General features: G+C 39.8%; 1 protein-coding gene across 1 annotated transcript in view; it reads left to right on the top strand.

Moving 5' to 3' along the window:
• LOC139757294 (uncharacterized) overlaps positions 1-18,511 on the top strand; it is a 517,589-nt gene that overhangs the window by 231,902 nt on the left and 267,176 nt on the right. The window contains exon 14 of the mRNA XM_071677667.1: positions 4,347-4,550. Coding sequence (XP_071533768.1) covers positions 4,347-4,550 — 204 coding nt within the window. The remainder of the gene's footprint in view (positions 1-4,346; positions 4,551-18,511) is intronic.

Here is an 18,511-nt window from a genome sequence, read left to right as displayed (position 1 = left end):
AATGCGTGCATAGTGCCATTGTACAAAGGCAAAGGGGATAAGAGTGAGTGCTCAAATTACAGAGGTATAAGTTTGTTGAGTATTCCTGGTAAATTATATGGGAGGGTATTGATTGAGAGGGTGAAGGCATGTACAGAGCATCAGATTGGGGAAGAGCAGTGTGGTTTCAGAAGTGGTAGAGGATGTGTGGATCAGGTGTTTGCTTTGAAGAATGTATGTGAGAAATACTTAGAAAAGCAAATGGATTTGTATGTAGCATTTATGGATCTGGAGAAGGCATATGATAGAGTTGATAGAGATGCTCTGTGGAAGGTATTAAGAATATATGGTGTGGGAGGAAAGTTGTTAGAAGCAGTGAAAAGTTTTTATCGAGGATGTAAGGCATGTGTACGTGTAGGAAAAGAAGAAAGTGATTGGTTCTCAGTGAATGTAGGTTTGCGGCAGGGGTGTGTGATGTCTCCATGGTTGTTTAATTTGTTTATGGATGGGGTTGTTAGGGAGGTAAATGCAAGAGTTTTGGAAAGAGGGGCAAGTATGAAGTCTGTTGGGGATGAGAGAGCTTGGGAAGTGAGTCAGTTGTTGTTCGCTGATGATACAGCGCTGGTGGCTGATTCATGTGAGAAACTGCAGAAGCTGGTGACTGAGTTTGGAAAAGTGTGTGGAAGAAGAAAGTTAAGAGTAAATGTGAATAAGAGCAAGGTTATTAGGTACAGTAGGCTTGAAGGTCAAGTCAATTGGGAGGTGAGTTTGAATGGAGAAAAACTGGAGGAAGTGAAGTGTTTTAGATATCTGGGAGTGGATCTGGCAGCGGATGGAACCATGGAAGCGGAAGTGGATCATAGGGTGGGGGAGGGGGCGAAAATTCTGGGGGCCTTGAAGAATGTGTGGAAGTCGAGAACATTATCTCGGAAAGCAAAAATGGGTATGTTTGAAGGAATAGTGGTTCCAACAATGTTGTATGGTTGCGAGGCGTGGGCTATGGATAGAGTTGTGCGCAGGAGGATGGATGTGCTGGAAATGAGATGTTTGAGGACAATGTGTGGTGTGAGGTGGTTTGATCGAGTAAGTAACGTAAGGGTAAGAGAGATGTGTGGAAATAAAAAGAGCGTGGTTGAGAGAGCAGAAGAGGGTGTTTTGAAATGGTTTGGTCACATGGAGAGAATGAGTGAGGAAAGATTGACCAAGAGGATATATGTGTCGGAGGTGGAGGGAACGAGGAGAAGAGGGAGACCAAACTGGAGGTGGAAAGATGGAGTGAAAAAGATTTTGTGTGATCGGGGCCTGAACATGCAGGAGGGTGAAAGGAGAGCAAGGAATAGAGTGAATTGGAGCGATGTGGTATACCGGGGTTGACGTGCTGTCAGTGGATTGAATCAAGGCATGTGAAGCGTCTGGGGTAAACCATGGAAAGCTGTGTAGGTATGTATATTTGCGTGTGTGGACGTATGTATATACATGTGTATGGGGGTGGGTTGGGCCATTTCTTTTGTCTGTTTCCTTGCGCTACCTTGCAAACGCGGGAGACAGCGACAAAGCAAAAAAAAAAAAAAAATATATATATATATATATATATATATATATATATATATATATATATATATATATATATATATATATGTGTGTGTGTGTGTGTGTGTGTGTGTGTATGTATATGATGCTCTGTACATGCCTTCACCCTCTCATTCAATACCCTCCCATATAATTTACCAGGAATACTCAACAAACTTATACCTCTGTAATTTGAGCACTCACTCTTATCCCCTTTGCCTTTGTACAATGGCACTATGCACGCATTCCGCCAATCCTCAGGCACCTCACCATGAGTCATACATACATTAAATAACCTTACCAACCAGTCAATAATACAGTCACCCCCTTTTTTAATAAATTCCACTGCAATACCATCCAAACCTGCTGCCTTGCTGGCTTTCATCTTCCGCAAAGCTTTTACTACCTCTTCTCTGTTTACCAAATCATTTTCCCTAACCCTCTCACTTTGCACACCACCTCGACCAAAACACCCTATATCTGCCACTCTATCATCAAACACATTCAACAAACCTTCAAAATACTCACTCCATCTTCTCACATCACCACTACTTGTTATCACCTCCCCATTTGCCCCCTTCACTGAAGTTCCCATTTGCTACCTTGTCTTACGCACTTTATTTACCTCCTTCCAGAACATCTTTTTATTCTCCCTAAAATTTAATGATACTCTCTCACCCCAACTCTCATTTGCCCTCTTTTTCACCTCTTGCACCTTTCTCTTGACCTCCTGTCTCTTTCTTTTATACATCTCCCACTCAGTTGCATTCTTTCCCTGCAAAAATCGTCCAAATGCCTCTCTCTTCTCTCTCACTAATAATCTTACTTCTTCATCCCACCACTCACTACCCTTTCTAATCAACCCACCTCCCACTCTTCTCATGCCACAAGCATCTTTTGCGCAATCCATCACTGATTCCCTAAATACATCCCATTCCTCCCCCACTCCCCTTACTTCCATTGTTCTCACCTTTTTCCATTCTGTACTCAGTCTCTCCTGGTACTTCCTCACACAAGTCTCCTTCCCAAGCTCACTTACTTTCACCACCCTCTTCACTCCAACATTCACTCTTCTTTTCTGAATCTGGTTCTGGAGAAGGCATATGATAGAGTTGATAGAGATGCTCTGTGGAAGGTATTAAGAATATATGGTGTGGGAGGCAAGTTGTTAGAAGCAGTGAAAAGTTTTTATCGAGGATGTAAGGCATGTGTACGTGTAGGAAGAGAGGAAAGTGATTGGTTCTCAGTGAATGTAGGTTTGTGGCAAGGGTGTGTGATGTCTCCATGGTTAATTTGTTTATGGATGGGGTTGTTAGGGAGGTGAATGCAAGAGTTTTGGAAAGAGGGGCAAGTATGAAGTCTGTTGTGGATGAGAGAGCTTGGGAAGTGAGTCAGTTGTTGTTCGCTGATGATACAGCGCTGGTGGCTGATTCATGTGAGAAACTGCAGAAGCTGGTGACTGAGTTTGGTAAAGTGTGTGAAAGAAGAAAGTTGAGAGTAAATGTGAATAAGAGCAAGGTTATTAGGTTCAGTAGGGTTGAGGGTCAAGTCAATTGGGAGGTAAGTTTAAATGGAGAAAAACTGGAGGAAGTAAAGTGTTTTAGATATCTGGGAGTGGATTTGGCAGCGGATGGAACCATAGAGGTGGAAGTGAATCATAGGGTGGGGGAGGGGGTGAAAATTCTGGGAGCTTTGAAGAATGTGTGGAAGTCAAGAACATTATCTTGGAAAGCAAAAATGGGTATGTTTGAAGGAATAGTGGTGCCAACAATGTTGTATGGTTGCGAGGCATGGGCTATGTATAGAGTTGTGTGAAGGAGGGTGGATGTGCTGGAAATGAGTCGTTTGAGGACAATATGTGGTGTGAGGTGGTTTGATCGAGTAAGTAATAATAGGGTAAGAGAGATGTGTGGTAATAAAAAGAGTATGGCTGAGAGAGCAGAAGAGGGTGTTTTGAAATGGTTTGGGCACATGGAGAGAATGAGTGAGGAAAGACTGACCAAGAGGATATATGTGTCAGAGGTGGAGGCAACGAGAAGTGGGAGACCAAATTGGAGGTGGAAAGATGAAGTGAAAAAGATTTTGAGTGATTGGGGCCTGAACATGCAGGAGGGTGAAAGGCGTGCAAGGAATAGAGCGAATTGGAACGGTGTTGTATACCAGAGTCGACATACTGTCAATGGATTGAACCAGCGTCTGCGGGTAAACCATGGAAAGTTGTGTGGGGCCTGGATGTGGAAAGGGAGCTGTGGTTTCGGTGTATTATTACATGACAGCGAGAGACTGAGTGTGAATGAATGTGGCCTTTGTTGTCTTTTCCTAGCGCTACCTTGCGCACATGAAGGGCTTATACCACATCATTTCAGTTCACTCTATTCCTTCCACACCTTTAACCCTTATGTATGTTCAGGTTCCAGTTGCTCAAAATCTTTTTCACTCCATCCTGCCCCCTCCAGTTTGGTCTCCGGCTTCTTGTTGCCTCCACCTCTGACACAAATATCCTCTTTTGTCAATCTTTCCTCACTAATTCTCTCCATGTGTCCAAACCATTTCAATACACCCTCTTCTGCTCTCTCAACCACACTTTTTATTACCACACATCTCTCTTATCCTTTCATTACTTACTCGATAAAGAATATGTGAAAGTAGAGAATGTAGAATTCCTTCCCTGTACCATTCAAATAGGTAATAACGTTTTCATATGTGCACCTGCATGCACACACACTGTTAACAGCTTTAGATTTCATTGAATGAAAAGAAATTTTTCATCAAGAATGCAATGAAATATTCATCTTCAGGTGATGACAAATTTGTTGCCTGGAAACCATGCTGAAGTTGTAATCAACTACATTGAAGATATCATACGTCAGCTGCAGGCCAACCCCAATGTTCTCCCAGTTGTGTCCACCCTGGGTCTAGATTCTCGCAGCCAACAACATCAAGAAGGTCATGCTCGTTCTCCATCTTCTTCTAGACGCCATCGTGATGATCCTGAAGCGAGGGTAAGTAACACTTATCCATTAGAATGTCTCTCTCTCTCTCTCTCTCTCTCTCTCTCTCTCTCTCTCTCTCTCTCTCTCTCTCTCTCTCTCTCTCTCTCTCTCTCTCTCTCTCTCCAAGGAAATATGGTGAATGTTGATTGAACAGTATGAATAATTATTCATTTGAAAATGCAAGGAGGCACTGGGAGATGTATTGTTTAGTTAGTTTGTTGAAAATGCCCTCAGATATTGAAATACTGGAAGATGACACAACCAGAGTGATTGATTAGCCTAGAGAAAATACAGCTCCTAGACCAGTTGAAATTCCAACCATATTTCTCAAAAAGACAAAGACAGTGATAGCAGAGCCAATGATATCATTACTGAGGCAAAATTTCAGAAATTCACAATTTGGCATGTGTTACAAAGATACACAAAGGAGGATCCAGACTGATACCTAACAACACAAGCCATTTAGCTTGACTTCACATGTTATAAAAGCCTTTGGAGGAGTTATAAAGGACATATTTTAAACAGTTCAGTCAAGAGCATTAACATAAATGAAGGCCTACATGAATGTGTGCAACAAATATATGCGCGCTAGCTATTAGCTCTTTATGGTGACATATGTGAGTTTAATCGTAGGAAAAAAATAGTTACCGTTTTTCTTGATTTTGCAAAAGCATTTGACCAAGTAAACCACAAGATTTTATTTTAGAAAGAAGCTAATCATAACATAAAGGATTAAAAAGTTTTTGAGCAACAGAAAGTTCAAAGGGCTAGCAATTGGAAAAATGTCTGGAGGAAGATGTCATTTATGGGGTAGCACAGGGAATGATATTAGCCTGTATACTCTTTGTTAATGATAGCATACAGTGACTGCAAAGTAAAGGAAAGTATAGTAAGGTACTTTGCTGATAACACCAGAATAAGGAGAATGATTGAATCAGAAACTGATCAGAACGAGATGCAAAAAGACTGACATCCTTTACAAACGGACTGAAATGAACCTCATAGAATTTGATGAAAATGTTTGAGAAAATACGGTATGGAATAAGGAAGAATACATTAGTGATAACATGTAAAGGCTTAACAGAGAGAGTGATAGAAAGGCTAACAAATTAGAAAAAATTGGTTCATCATAAATGAGAAACTAGATTTGAGAAAGCATATCGAGAATATAGTTTGATCAAGTCAGTGATTAGAGGAATGATTTTGAGGACTTTTAATGTGGGAGACAGAAAAATGTTGATGAGAATGTTTAATGTGTATATAGGATAAACAAGTTGCGAATACTTGAAATGTTGTTGATGTCATTTCCAAAAATAGATAATTATATAATGCAGGCAGTTGCTGAGAAGAATAGTTTTATTCATCAAGCAAGTCGTGTTGTGACTGCTGTGGGCTAGCACCCTGCTGTTATGGCTGAATCTCATCCAGAAAAGTACTAAATGTTTCATGAATATACTTTAATCTTAGAGAGATAGCAAATTAAGTGCAACATAGCAGTGAAGTGGGAATACTTGTAAAGGATTTAAGAAGTCTCAAGCACTTTACAATAATATGATCGCTGTTTAACAAAAAAAAAGATTACATGTATTAGGAATTAAGTGCAGCATTCTTAGAAAAGGAGGGACATCATTGAAATAAAGGAAACTAATACAGTGATTAACAGGACTGTATATGTTAAAAGATATGAATTTGACAATGAATATCAAATTTGATAGACTGAGGAACTTAAAAACTACATTAAAGCAGAAAACTTTTGTGCGGAAACAATATGAAAAATGAATGTAGAAAAATGACGTTATAAACCTTAGAAGGATATGGGTTTTTTGAAAAATTATTTATACAAAAGCAGAGATTGCTGCTAAGAGATTTCAGCTTTCTGACATCTTGGCGTAGAGTGTCATGATATTGTAATTACACACAGTTTTTATTACTATTAACCTTTTTGTTAATTTATGCTCCAGTCACAGACAAAAGTCCACATCAAGGATGGGCCTTAATTGAAATATAAAGATGTTATTGAAAGGGAGAATAAAGAGATAAGAAAAAATATTTAAGAATTTTGAAGTGAAAAACTTCTTTTAAAGTCAGCCTGGTCATAGTTAATGGGAAAGACATCAGAGGGAAGAGAATTCCAAAGTTCTGAGGTGCATGGAAGAAACTATCAAAATGGCCCACAGCCACACAGTAATCTTGAGATTCTATAGCTTGCTGAGTATTGTGTAGTGTAGATAATGATGAGGGCAAACAAGCAGCAGCTCTCAGGAGCAGAAACCAAAGTAATGCCCAAGAAGAGGGAAAGTGAACGAACGTTGTGGTGTAGGGCAAGTGGGTCAAGTTTTAAGTTAGTTTAGTAGAATTTATAAGTTGGACTAGTTTGGCAGTAAGTCAGTATTCAGACATTATAAAACATAAGGATAGTAGTATCAATATTAGGGTAAACCCAGAAAGAACCGACAAATTAGGTTATACTTGAGAAGTAAAAAGGAACAACAGAAATAAATCTTGAATATCAGCTTGAAACTTGATTGAAATATGAGATATGATGAATAAAGAAAGAATAGAGAAAAAGGTTGAGAGTTAGCATGAAATTTTATATCTAAATTCTCTATAGATAGAAAATATGATAAAAGCAACTATTGGATGTCTTATAACAAGCAAGAAGGTTTTTCTCGTGGAAAGAAATGACTCAAGATGATCATGATAGCACCAGTAATTCAATTATTGATGCATTAGTAGTCTCTGGTAGAGATGAACTTATTAAACTGGTAAGATGCTATGAATATAGTTGTAAATTAAAGATTGAAGGGATAATATGCAGAATCATTAATGCAAAGAGTTTGAAGAGAAATATATGAATGCAAAAACAATAATCCATTGAGAACACAAGGCATATGTACCTGTTAGACCATTGAAAAACAGACAAATTCTGTACCTTGCTCATACAAAAACCTGAGAACTGTCTTTTTAGCAATATGTTGGAAAATGCAAGTTGTGGTATATAGTAGACAGATATTTATATATTTCTTTTTTTTATTTTATTTTGTCGCTGTCTCCTGCAAGGAATCAGATGAAAGAATGGCCCAACCCACCCACATACACATGCATATACATACACATCCACACACACACACACATATATACCTATACATTTTAACATATACATAATATACATACACAGACATATACATGTACACACTTGCTTCCTTCATTCATTCCCGTTGCCACCCCGCCACACATAAAATAACAACCCCCTCCCCGAGCATGCGCGAGAGGTAGCACTAGGAAAAGACAACAAAGGCCACATTTGTTTCACCCTCAGTCCATAGCTGTCATGTTAATGCACGAAACCAGAGCTCCCTATCCACATCCAGGCCCCACAAACCTTTCGATGGTTTACCTCAGAGCTTACATGCCCTAGTTCAATCCATTGACAGCACGTTGACCCCGGTATATACACATCGTTCCAATTCACTCTATTCCTTGCATGCCTTCACCCTCCGATGTTTCAGGCCCAGCGCTCGAATCTTTTTCACTCCTATCCTTCACTCCAATTTGGTCTCCCCATCTTGTTCCCTCCACCTCTGACACATATATCCTCTTTGTCAACCATTCCTCACTAATTCTCTGCATATGTCCAAACCATATCAATACACCCTCTTCTGCTCTCTCAATCACACTTTTTATTTCCACACATCTCTCATACCCTTTCATTACTTACTTGATCAAATCACCTCACACCACATATTGTCCTCAGACATCTCATTTCCAGCACATCCACCCTCCTCCATACAACCCTATCTATAGTCCATGCCTTGCAACCATATAATATTGTTGGAACTACTATTCCTTCAAACACAAACATTTTTGCTCTGCAAGGTAAGGTTTTCTCTTTCCACACATTGTTCATTGCTGTCAGAACCTTTGCCCCCTCCCCAACCCTGTGATTTAAGTCCGCTTTCATGCTACTTCCACTCCCAGATATCTAAAACACTTCACTTCCTCCAATTTTCTCCACTCAAAATTATATCCCAACTAACTTGTCCCTCAACCCTGCTGAACCTAATAGCCTTGCTCTTATTCACATTTACTCACAACTTTCTCCTTTTGCACACTTTTCCAGACTCAGTCACCAGGTTCTGGAGTTTCTTACTCGAATCAGCTACCAGTGCTGTATTATTGACGAACAACAACTGGCTCACTTCCCGGGCCCTCTCATCCCATACAGACTGCATACTCTCCCCACTCTCCAAAACTCTTGCATTCTCTTCCCTAAACACCCCATCAATAAAGAAATTAAACAACCATGGGGACTTGTACACATTCCTTACTTGCTTGATAAAAACTTTTCCCTACTTATAGCTGCTTACCTCCCACACCATGTACTCTTAAGTCCTTCCACAAAACACCTCTATCATCCCTATCATATGCCCTCTCCAGATCCATAAATGCTACATACGGATCCATCTTTTTTTCTAAGTATTTCTCACACATTCTTTAAAGCAAACACCTGATCCACACACCCTCTACCACTTCTGAAACCACACTACTCCTCCCCAATCTGATTCTCTGTACATACTTTCACCCTCTCAATCAATACCCTCCCATACAATTTCCTAGGAACACTCAAGAAACTTATTCCTCTGTAGTTTGAACATTCACCTTTATTCCCTTTGCCTTTTTACAGTGGCACTATACATGCATTCCGCCAATCCTCAGGCACTTTACCATGATCAATACATACAATGAATATCCTTACTAACCAATCTACAGTCGAGTCATCCCCTTTTTTTTTTAAATAAATTCCACTCTAATACCAGCCAAACCTGCCTCCTTGCTGGATTTCATCATCTGCAAAACTTTTACCAGCTCTTCTTTCTTAACCAGACTTATTCTCTCTGACCCTCTCACTTTGCACACCACCCCAATCAAAACACCCTACATCTGCCTCTCTTTTCTCTTTCACTAACAGCTTTACTTCTTCATCCCACCACTCGCTACCCTTTCTAATCTGCCCATCTCCCACCCTTCTCATGCTACATGCATCTTTTGCACATGCAATCACTGCTTCCTTAAATACATCCCATTCCTCACACACTCCCCTCGCATCATTTGCTTTCACATTTTGCCATCCTGCACTTAATCTCTCCTTGTACTTCCTCACACAAGTGTCCTTTCCATGCTCGCTCACTTTCACCACTCTCTTCTCCCCCAACATTTTATCTTCTTTTTTTGGAAACCTCTACAAATCTTCACCTTCGCGAAGATGGAAGGATGGAGTGAAAATGATTTTGAGCGATCAGGCCTGAACATACAGGAGAGTGAGAGGCATGCAAGGAATAGAGTGAATTGGAACAATGTGATACACCGGGGTCGACGTGCTATCAGTGGCTTGAACCCGGGCATGTGAAGCATCTGGGGTAAACCATTGAAAGTTCTGTGAGGCCTGGATGTGGATATGTAGCTGTGGTTTTGGTGCATAGGTGCATAGGTAGAGGCTGAGTGTGAAGGATGAGGCCTTTTCAGTCTGTTTTTCCTGGCCCTACCTTGCTGAAGTTGGGATAGCGATGCTGTTTCCTGTGGAGTGGGGTAGGAACAGGAATGGATGAAGGCAAGCAAGTATGAATATGTGTATTTGTTTATATGAATATGTCTGTGTATGTATTTATTTGAATATGTCTGTGCATGTGTATATGTTGATATGTATATGTGTGTATATGGTCATTTATGTATATTATTATTATTATTATTATTATTATTATTATTATTAATATTATTTTGCTTTGTCGCTGTCTCCCGCGTTTGCGAGGTAGTGCAAGGAAACAGACGAAAGAAATGGCCCAACCCACCCCCATACACCTGGTGTGCAAAGTGAGAGGGTTAGGGAAAATGATTTGGTAAACAGAGAAGAGGTAGTGAAAGCTTTGCGGAAGATGAAAGCCGGCAAGGCAGCAGGTTTGGATGGTATTGCAGTGGAATTTATTAAAAAAGGGGTTGACTGTATTGTTGACTGGTTGGTAAGGTTATTTAATGTATGTATGACTCATGGTGAGGTGCCTGAGGATTGGCGGAATGCGTGCATAGTGCCATTGTACAAAGGCAAAGGGGATAAGAGTGAGTGCTCAAATTACAGAGGTATAAGTTTGTTGAGTATTCCTGGTAAATTATATGGGAGGGTATTGATTGAGAGGGTGAAGGCATGTACAGAGCATCAGATTGGGGAAGAGCAGTGTGGTTTCATAAGTGGTAGAGGATGTGTGGATCAGGTGTTTGCTTTGAAGAATGTATGTGAGAAATACTTAGAAAAGCAAATGGATTTGTATGTAGCATTTATGGATCTGGAGAAGGCATATGATAGAGTTGATAGAGATGCTCTGTGGAAGGTATTAAGAATATATGGTGTGGGAGGAAAGTTGTTAGAAGCAGTGAAAAGTTTTTATCGAGGATGTAAGGCATGTGTACGTGTAGGAAAAGAAGAAAGTGATTGGTTCTCAGTGAATGTAGGTTTGCGGCAGGGGTGTGTGATGTCTCCATGGTTGTTTAATTTGTTTATGGATGGGGTTGTTAGGGAGGTGAATGCAAGAGTTTTGGAAAGAGGGGCAAGTATGAAGTCTGTTGGGGATGAGAGAGCTTGGGAAGTGAGTCAGTTGTTGTTCGCTGATGATACAGCGCTGGTGGCTGATTCATGTGAGAAACTGCAGAAGCTGGTGACTGAGTTTGGAAAAGTGTGTGGAAGAAGAAAGTTAAGAGTAAATGTGAATAAGAGCAAGGTTATTAGGTACAGTAGGCTTGAAGGTCAAGTCAATTGGGAGGTGAGTTTGAATGGAGAAAAACTGGAGGAAGTGAAGTGTTTTAGATATCTGGGAGTGGATCTGGCAGCGGATGGAACCATGGAAGCGGAAGTGGATCATAGGGTGGGGGAGGGGGCGAAAATCCTGGGGGCCTTGAAGAATGTGTGGAAGTCGAGAACATTGTCTCGGAAAGCAAAAATGGGTATGTTTGAAGGAATAGTGGTTCCAACAATGTTGTATGGTTGCGAGGCGTGGGCTATGGATAGAGTTGTGCGCAGGAGGATGGATGTGCTGGAAATGAGATGTTTGAGGACAATGTGTGGTGTGAGGTGGTTTGATCGAGTAAGTAACGTAAGGGTAAGAGAGATGTGTGGAAATAAAAAGAGCGTGGTTGAGAGAGCAGAAGAGGGTGTTTTGAAATGGTTTGGTCACATGGAGAGAATGAGTGAGGAAAGATTGACCAAGAGGATATATGTGTCGGAGGTGGAGGGAACGAGGAGAAGAGGGAGACCAAACTGGAGGTGGAAAGATGGAGTGAAAAAGATTTTGTGTGATCGGGGCCTGAACATGCAGGAGGGTGAAAGGAGAGCAAGGAATAGAGTGAATTGGAGCGATGTGGTATACCGGGGTTGACGTGCTGTCAGTGGATTGAATCAAGGCATGTGAAGCGTCTGGGGTAAACCATGGAAAGCTGTGTAGGTATGTATATTTGCGTGTGTGGACGTATGTATATACATGTGTATGGGGGTGGGTTGGGCCATTTCTTTTGTCTGTTTCCTTGCGCTACCTTGCAAACGCGGGAGACAGCGACAAAGCAAAAAAAAAAAAAAATATATATATATATATATATATATATATATATATATATATATATATATATATATATATATATATATGTGTGTGTGTGTGTGTGTGTGTGTGTGTGTATGTATATGATGCTCTGTACATGCCTTCACCCTCTCATTCAATACCCTCCCATATAATTTACCAGGAATACTCAACAAACTTATACCTCTGTAATTTGAGCACTCACTCTTATCCCCTTTGCCTTTGTACAATGGCACTATGCACGCATTCCGCCAATCCTCAGGCACCTCACCATGAGTCATACATACATTAAATAACCTTACCAACCAGTCAATAATACAGTCACCCCCTTTTTTAATAAATTCCACTGCAATACCATCCAAACCTGCTGCCTTGCTGGCTTTCATCTTCCGCAAAGCTTTTACTACCTCTTCTCTGTTTACCAAATCATTTTCCCTAACCCTCTCACTTTGCACACCACCTCGACCAAAACACCCTATATCTGCCACTCTATCATCAAACACATTCAACAAACCTTCAAAATACTCACTCCATCTTCTCACATCACCACTACTTGTTATCACCTCCCCATTTGCCCCCTTCACTGAAGTTCCCATTTGCTACCTTGTCTTACGCACTTTATTTACCTCCTTCCAGAACATCTTTTTATTCTCCCTAAAATTTAATGATACTCTCTCACCCCAACTCTCATTTGCCCTCTTTTTCACCTCTTGCACCTTTCTCTTGACCTCCTGTCTCTTTCTTTTATACATCTCCCACTCAGTTGCATTCTTTCCCTGCAAAAATCGTCCAAATGCCTCTCTCTTCTCTCTCACTAATAATCTTACTTCTTCATCCCACCACTCACTACCCTTTCTAATCAACCCACCTCCCACTCTTCTCATGCCACAAGCATCTTTTGCGCAATCCATCACTGATTCCCTAAATACATCCCATTCCTCCCCCACTCCCCTTACTTCCATTGTTCTCACCTTTTTCCATTCTGTACTCAGTCTCTCCTGGTACTTCCTCACACAAGTCTCCTTCCCAAGCTCACTTACTTTCACCACCCTCTTCACTCCAACATTCACTCTTCTTTTCTGAATCTGGTTCTGGAGAAGGCATATGATAGAGTTGATAGAGATGCTCTGTGGAAGGTATTAAGAATATATGGTGTGGGAGGCAAGTTGTTAGAAGCAGTGAAAAGTTTTTATCGAGGATGTAAGGCATGTGTACGTGTAGGAAGAGAGGAAAGTGATTGGTTCTCAGTGAATGTAGGTTTGTGGCAAGGGTGTGTGATGTCTCCATGGTTAATTTGTTTATGGATGGGGTTGTTAGGGAGGTGAATGCAAGAGTTTTGGAAAGAGGGGCAAGTATGAAGTCTGTTGTGGATGAGAGAGCTTGGGAAGTGAGTCAGTTGTTGTTCGCTGATGATACAGCGCTGGTGGTTGATTCATGTGAGAAACTGCAGAAGCTGGTGACTGAGTTTGGTAAAGTGTGTGAAAGAAGAAAGTTGAGAGTAAATGTGAATAAGAGCAAGGTTATTAGGTTCAGTAGGGTTGAGGGTCAAGTCAATTGGGAGGTAAGTTTAAATGGAGAAAAACTGGAGGAAGTAAAGTGTTTTAGATATCTGGGAGTGGATTTGGCAGCGGATGGAACCATAGAGGTGGAAGTGAATCATAGGGTGGGGGAGGGGGTGAAAATTCTGGGAGCTTTGAAGAATGTGTGGAAGTCAAGAACATTATCTTGGAAAGCAAAAATGGGTATGTTTGAAGGAATAGTGGTGCCAACAATGTTGTATGGTTGCGAGGCATGGGCTATGTATAGAGTTGTGTGAAGGAGGGTGGATGTGCTGGAAATGAGTCGTTTGAGGACAGTATGTGGTGTGAGGTGGTTTGATCGAGTAAGTAATAATAGGGTAAGAGAGATGTGTGGTAATAAAAAGAGTATGGCTGAGAGAGCAGAAGAGGGTGTTTTGAAATGGTTTGGGCACATGGAGAGAATGAGTGAGGAAAGACTGACCAAGAGGATATATGTGTCAGAGGTGGAGGCAACGAGAAGTGGGAGACCAAATTGGAGGTGGAAAGATGCAGTGAAAAAGATTTTGAGTGATTGGGGCCTGAACATGCAGGAGGGTGAAAGGCGTGCAAGGAATAGAGCGAATTGGAACGGTGTTGTATACCAGAGTCGACATACTGTCAATGGATTGAACCAGCGTCTGCGGGTAAACCATGGAAAGTTGTGTGGGGCCTGGATGTGGAAAGGGAGCTGTGGTTTCGGTGTATTATTACATGACAGCGAGAGACTGAGTGTGAATGAATGTGGCCTTTGTTGTCTTTTCCTAGCGCTACCTTGCGCACATGAAGGGCTTATACCACATCATTTCAGTTCACTCTATTCCTTCCACACCTTTAACCCTTATGTATGTTCAGGTTCCAGTTGCTCAAAATCTTTTTCACTCCATCCTGCCCCCTCCAGTTTGGTCTCCGGCTTCTTGTTGCCTCCACCTCTGACACAAATATCCTCTTTTGTCAATCTTTCCTCACTAATTCTCTCCATGTGTCCAAACCATTTCAATACACCCTCTTCTGCTCTCTCAACCACACTTTTTATTACCACACATCTCTCTTATCCTTTCATTACTTACTCGATAAAGAATATGTGAAAGTAGAGAATGTAGAATTCCTTCCCTGTACCATTCAAATAGGTAATAACGTTTTCATATGTGCACCTGCATGCACACACACTGTTAACAGCTTTAGATTTCATTGAATGAAAAGAAATTTTTCATCAAGAATGCAATGAAATATTCATCTTCAGGTGATGACAAATTTGTTGCCTGGAAACCATGCTGAAGTTGTAATCAACTACATTGAAGATATCATACGTCAGCTGCAGGCCAACCCCAATGTTCTCCCAGTTGTGTCCACCCTGGGTCTAGATTCTCGCAGCCAACAACATCAAGAAGGTCATGCTCGTTCTCCATCTTCTTCTAGACGCCATCGTGATGATCCTGAAGCGAGGGTAAGTAACACTTATCCATTAGAATGTCTCTCTCTCTCTCTCTCTCTCTCTCTCTCTCTCTCTCTCTCTCTCTCTCTCTCTCTCTCTCTCCCTCTCTCTCTCTCTCTCTCTCTCCAAGGAAATATGGTGAATGTTGATTGAACAGTATGAATAATTATTCATTTGAAAATGCAAGGAGGCACTGGGAGATGTATTGTTTAGTTAGTTTGTTGAAAATGCCCTCAGATATTGAAATACTGGAAGATGACACAACCAGAGTGATTGATTAGCCTAGAGAAAATACAGCTCCTAGACCAGTTGAAATTCCAACCATATTTCTCAAAAAGACAAAGACAGTGATAGCAGAGCCAATGATATCATTACTGAGGCAAAATTTCAGAAATTCACAATTTGGCATGTGTTACAAAGATACACAAAGGAGGATCCAGACTGATACCTAACAACACAAGCCATTTAGCTTGACTTCACATGTTATAAAAGCCTTTGGAGGAGTTATAAAGGACATATTTTAAACAGTTCAGTCAAGAGCATTAACATAAATGAAGGCCTACATGAATGTGTGCAACAAATATATGCGCGCTAGCTATTAGCTCTTTATGGTGACATATGTGAGTTTAATCGTAGGAAAAAAATAGTTACCGTTTTTCTTGATTTTGCAAAAGCATTTGACCAAGTAAACCACAAGATTTTATTTTAGAAAGAAGCTAATCATAACATAAAGGATTAAAAAGTTTTTGAGCAACAGAAAGTTCAAAGGGCTAGCAATTGGAAAAATGTCTGGAGGAAGATGTCATTTATGGGGTAGCACAGGGAATGATATTAGCCTGTATACTCTTTGTTAATGATAGCATACAGTGACTGCAAAGTAAAGGAAAGTATAGTAAGGTACTTTGCTGATAACACCAGAATAAGGAGAATGATTGAATCAGAAACTGATCAGAACGAGATGCAAAAAGACTGACATCCTTTACAAACGGACTGAAATGAACCTCATAGAATTTGATGAAAATGTTTGAGAAAATACGGTATGGAATAAGGAAGAATACATTAGTGATAACATGTAAAGGCTTAACAGAGAGAGTGATAGAAAGGCTAACAAATTAGAAAAAATTGGTTCATCATAAATGAGAAACTAGATTTGAGAAAGCATATCGAGAATATAGTTTGATCAAGTCAGTGATTAGAGGAATGATTTTGAGGACTTTTAATGTGGGAGACAGAAAAATGTTGATGAGAATGTTTAATGTGTATATAGGATAAACAAGTTGCGAATACTTGAAATGTTGTTGATGTCATTTCCAAAAATAGATAATTATATAATGCAGGCAGTTGCTGAGAAGAATAGTTTTATTCATCAAGCAAGTCGTGTTGTGACTGCTGTGGGCTAGCACCCTGCTGTTATGGCTGAATCTCATCCAGAAAAGTACTAAATGTTTCATGAATATACTTTAATCTTAGAGAGATAGCAAATTAAGTGCAACATAGCAGTGAAGTGGGAATACTTGTAAAGGATTTAAGAAGTCTCAAGCACTTTACAATAATATGATCGCTGTTTAACAAAAAAAAAGATTACATGTATTAGGAATTAAGTGCAGCATTCTTAGAAAAGGAGGGACATCATTGAAATAAAGGAAACTAATACAGTGATTAACAGGACTGTATATGTTAAAAGATATGAATTTGACAATGAATATCAAATTTGATAGACTGAGGAACTTAAAAACTACATTAAAGCAGAAAACTTTTGTGCGGAAACAATATGAAAAATGAATGTAGAAAAATGACGTTATAAACCTTAGAAGGATATGGGTTTTTTGAAAAATTATTTATACAAAAGCAGAGATTGCTGCTAAGAGATTTCAGCTTTCTGACATCTTGGCGTAGAGTGTCATGATATTGTAATTACACACAGTTTTTATTACTATTAACCTTTTTGTTAATTTATGCTCCAGTCACAGACAAAAGTCCACATCAAGGATGGGCCTTAATTGAAATATAAAGATGTTATTGAAAGGGAGAATAAAGAGATAAGAAAAAATATTTAAGAATTTTGAAGTGAAAAACTTCTTTTAAAGTCAGCCTGGTCATAGTTAATGGGAAAGACATCAGAGGGAAGAGAATTCCAAAGTTCTGAGGTGCATGGAAGAAACTATCAAAATGGCCCACAGCCACACAGTAATCTTGAGATTCTATAGCTTGCTGAGTATTGTGTAGTGTAGATAATGATGAGGGCAAACAAGCAGCAGCTCTCAGGAGCAGAAACCAAAGTAATGCCCAAGAAGAGGGAAAGTGAACGAACGTTGTGGTGTAGGGCAAGTGGGTCAAGTTTTAAGTTAGTTTAGTAGAATTTATAAGTTGGACTAGTTTGGCAGTAAGTCAGTATTCAGACATTATAAAACATAAGGATAGTAGTATCAATATTAGGGTAAACCCAGAAAGAACCGACAAATTAGGTTATACTTGAGAAGTAAAAAGGAACAACAGAAATAAATCTTGAATATCAGCTTGAAACTTGATTGAAATATGAGATATGATGAATAAAGAAAGAATAGAGAAAAAGGTTGAGAGTTAGCATGAAATTTTATATCTAAATTCTCTATAGATAGAAAATATGATAAAAGCAACTATTGGATGTCTTATAACAAGCAAGAAGGTTTTTCTCGTGGAAAGAAATGACTCAAGATGATCATGATAGCACCAGTAATTCAATTATTGATGCATTAGTAGTCTCTGGTAGAGATGAACTTATTAAACTGGTAAGATGCTATGAATATAGTTGTAAATTAAAGATTGAAGGGATAATATGCAGAATCATTAATGCAAAGAGTTTGAAGAGAAATATATGAATGCAAAAAACAATAATCCATTGAGAACACAAGGCATATGTACCTGTTAGACCATTGAAAAACAGACAAATTCTGTACCTTGCTCATACAAAAACCTGAGAACTGTCTTTTTAGCATATGTTGGAAAATGCAAGTTGTGGTATATAGTAGACAGATATTTATATATTTCTTTTTTTTATTTTATTTTGTCGCTGTCTCCTGCAAGGAATCAGATGAAAGAATGGCCCAACCCACCCACATACACATGCATATACATACACATCCACACACACACACACATATATACCTATACATTTTAACATATACATATATATACATACACAGACATATACATGTACACACTTGCTTCCTTCATTCATTCCCGTTGCCACCCCGCCACACATAAAATAACAACCCCCTCCCCGAGCATGCGCGAGAGGTAGCACTAGGAAAAGACAACAAAGGCCACATTTGTTCACCCTCAGTCCATAGCTGTCATGTATAATGCACCGAAACCACAGCTCCC

Source organism: Panulirus ornatus, chromosome 2 (assembly GCF_036320965.1).
Source record: "Panulirus ornatus isolate Po-2019 chromosome 2, ASM3632096v1, whole genome shotgun sequence".
Taxonomy (NCBI): Eukaryota; Metazoa; Arthropoda; class Malacostraca; order Decapoda; family Palinuridae; genus Panulirus; species Panulirus ornatus.
The sequence above is the reverse complement of the archived record's forward strand: the minus strand, read 5'-3'. Positions and strand labels throughout refer to the sequence as shown.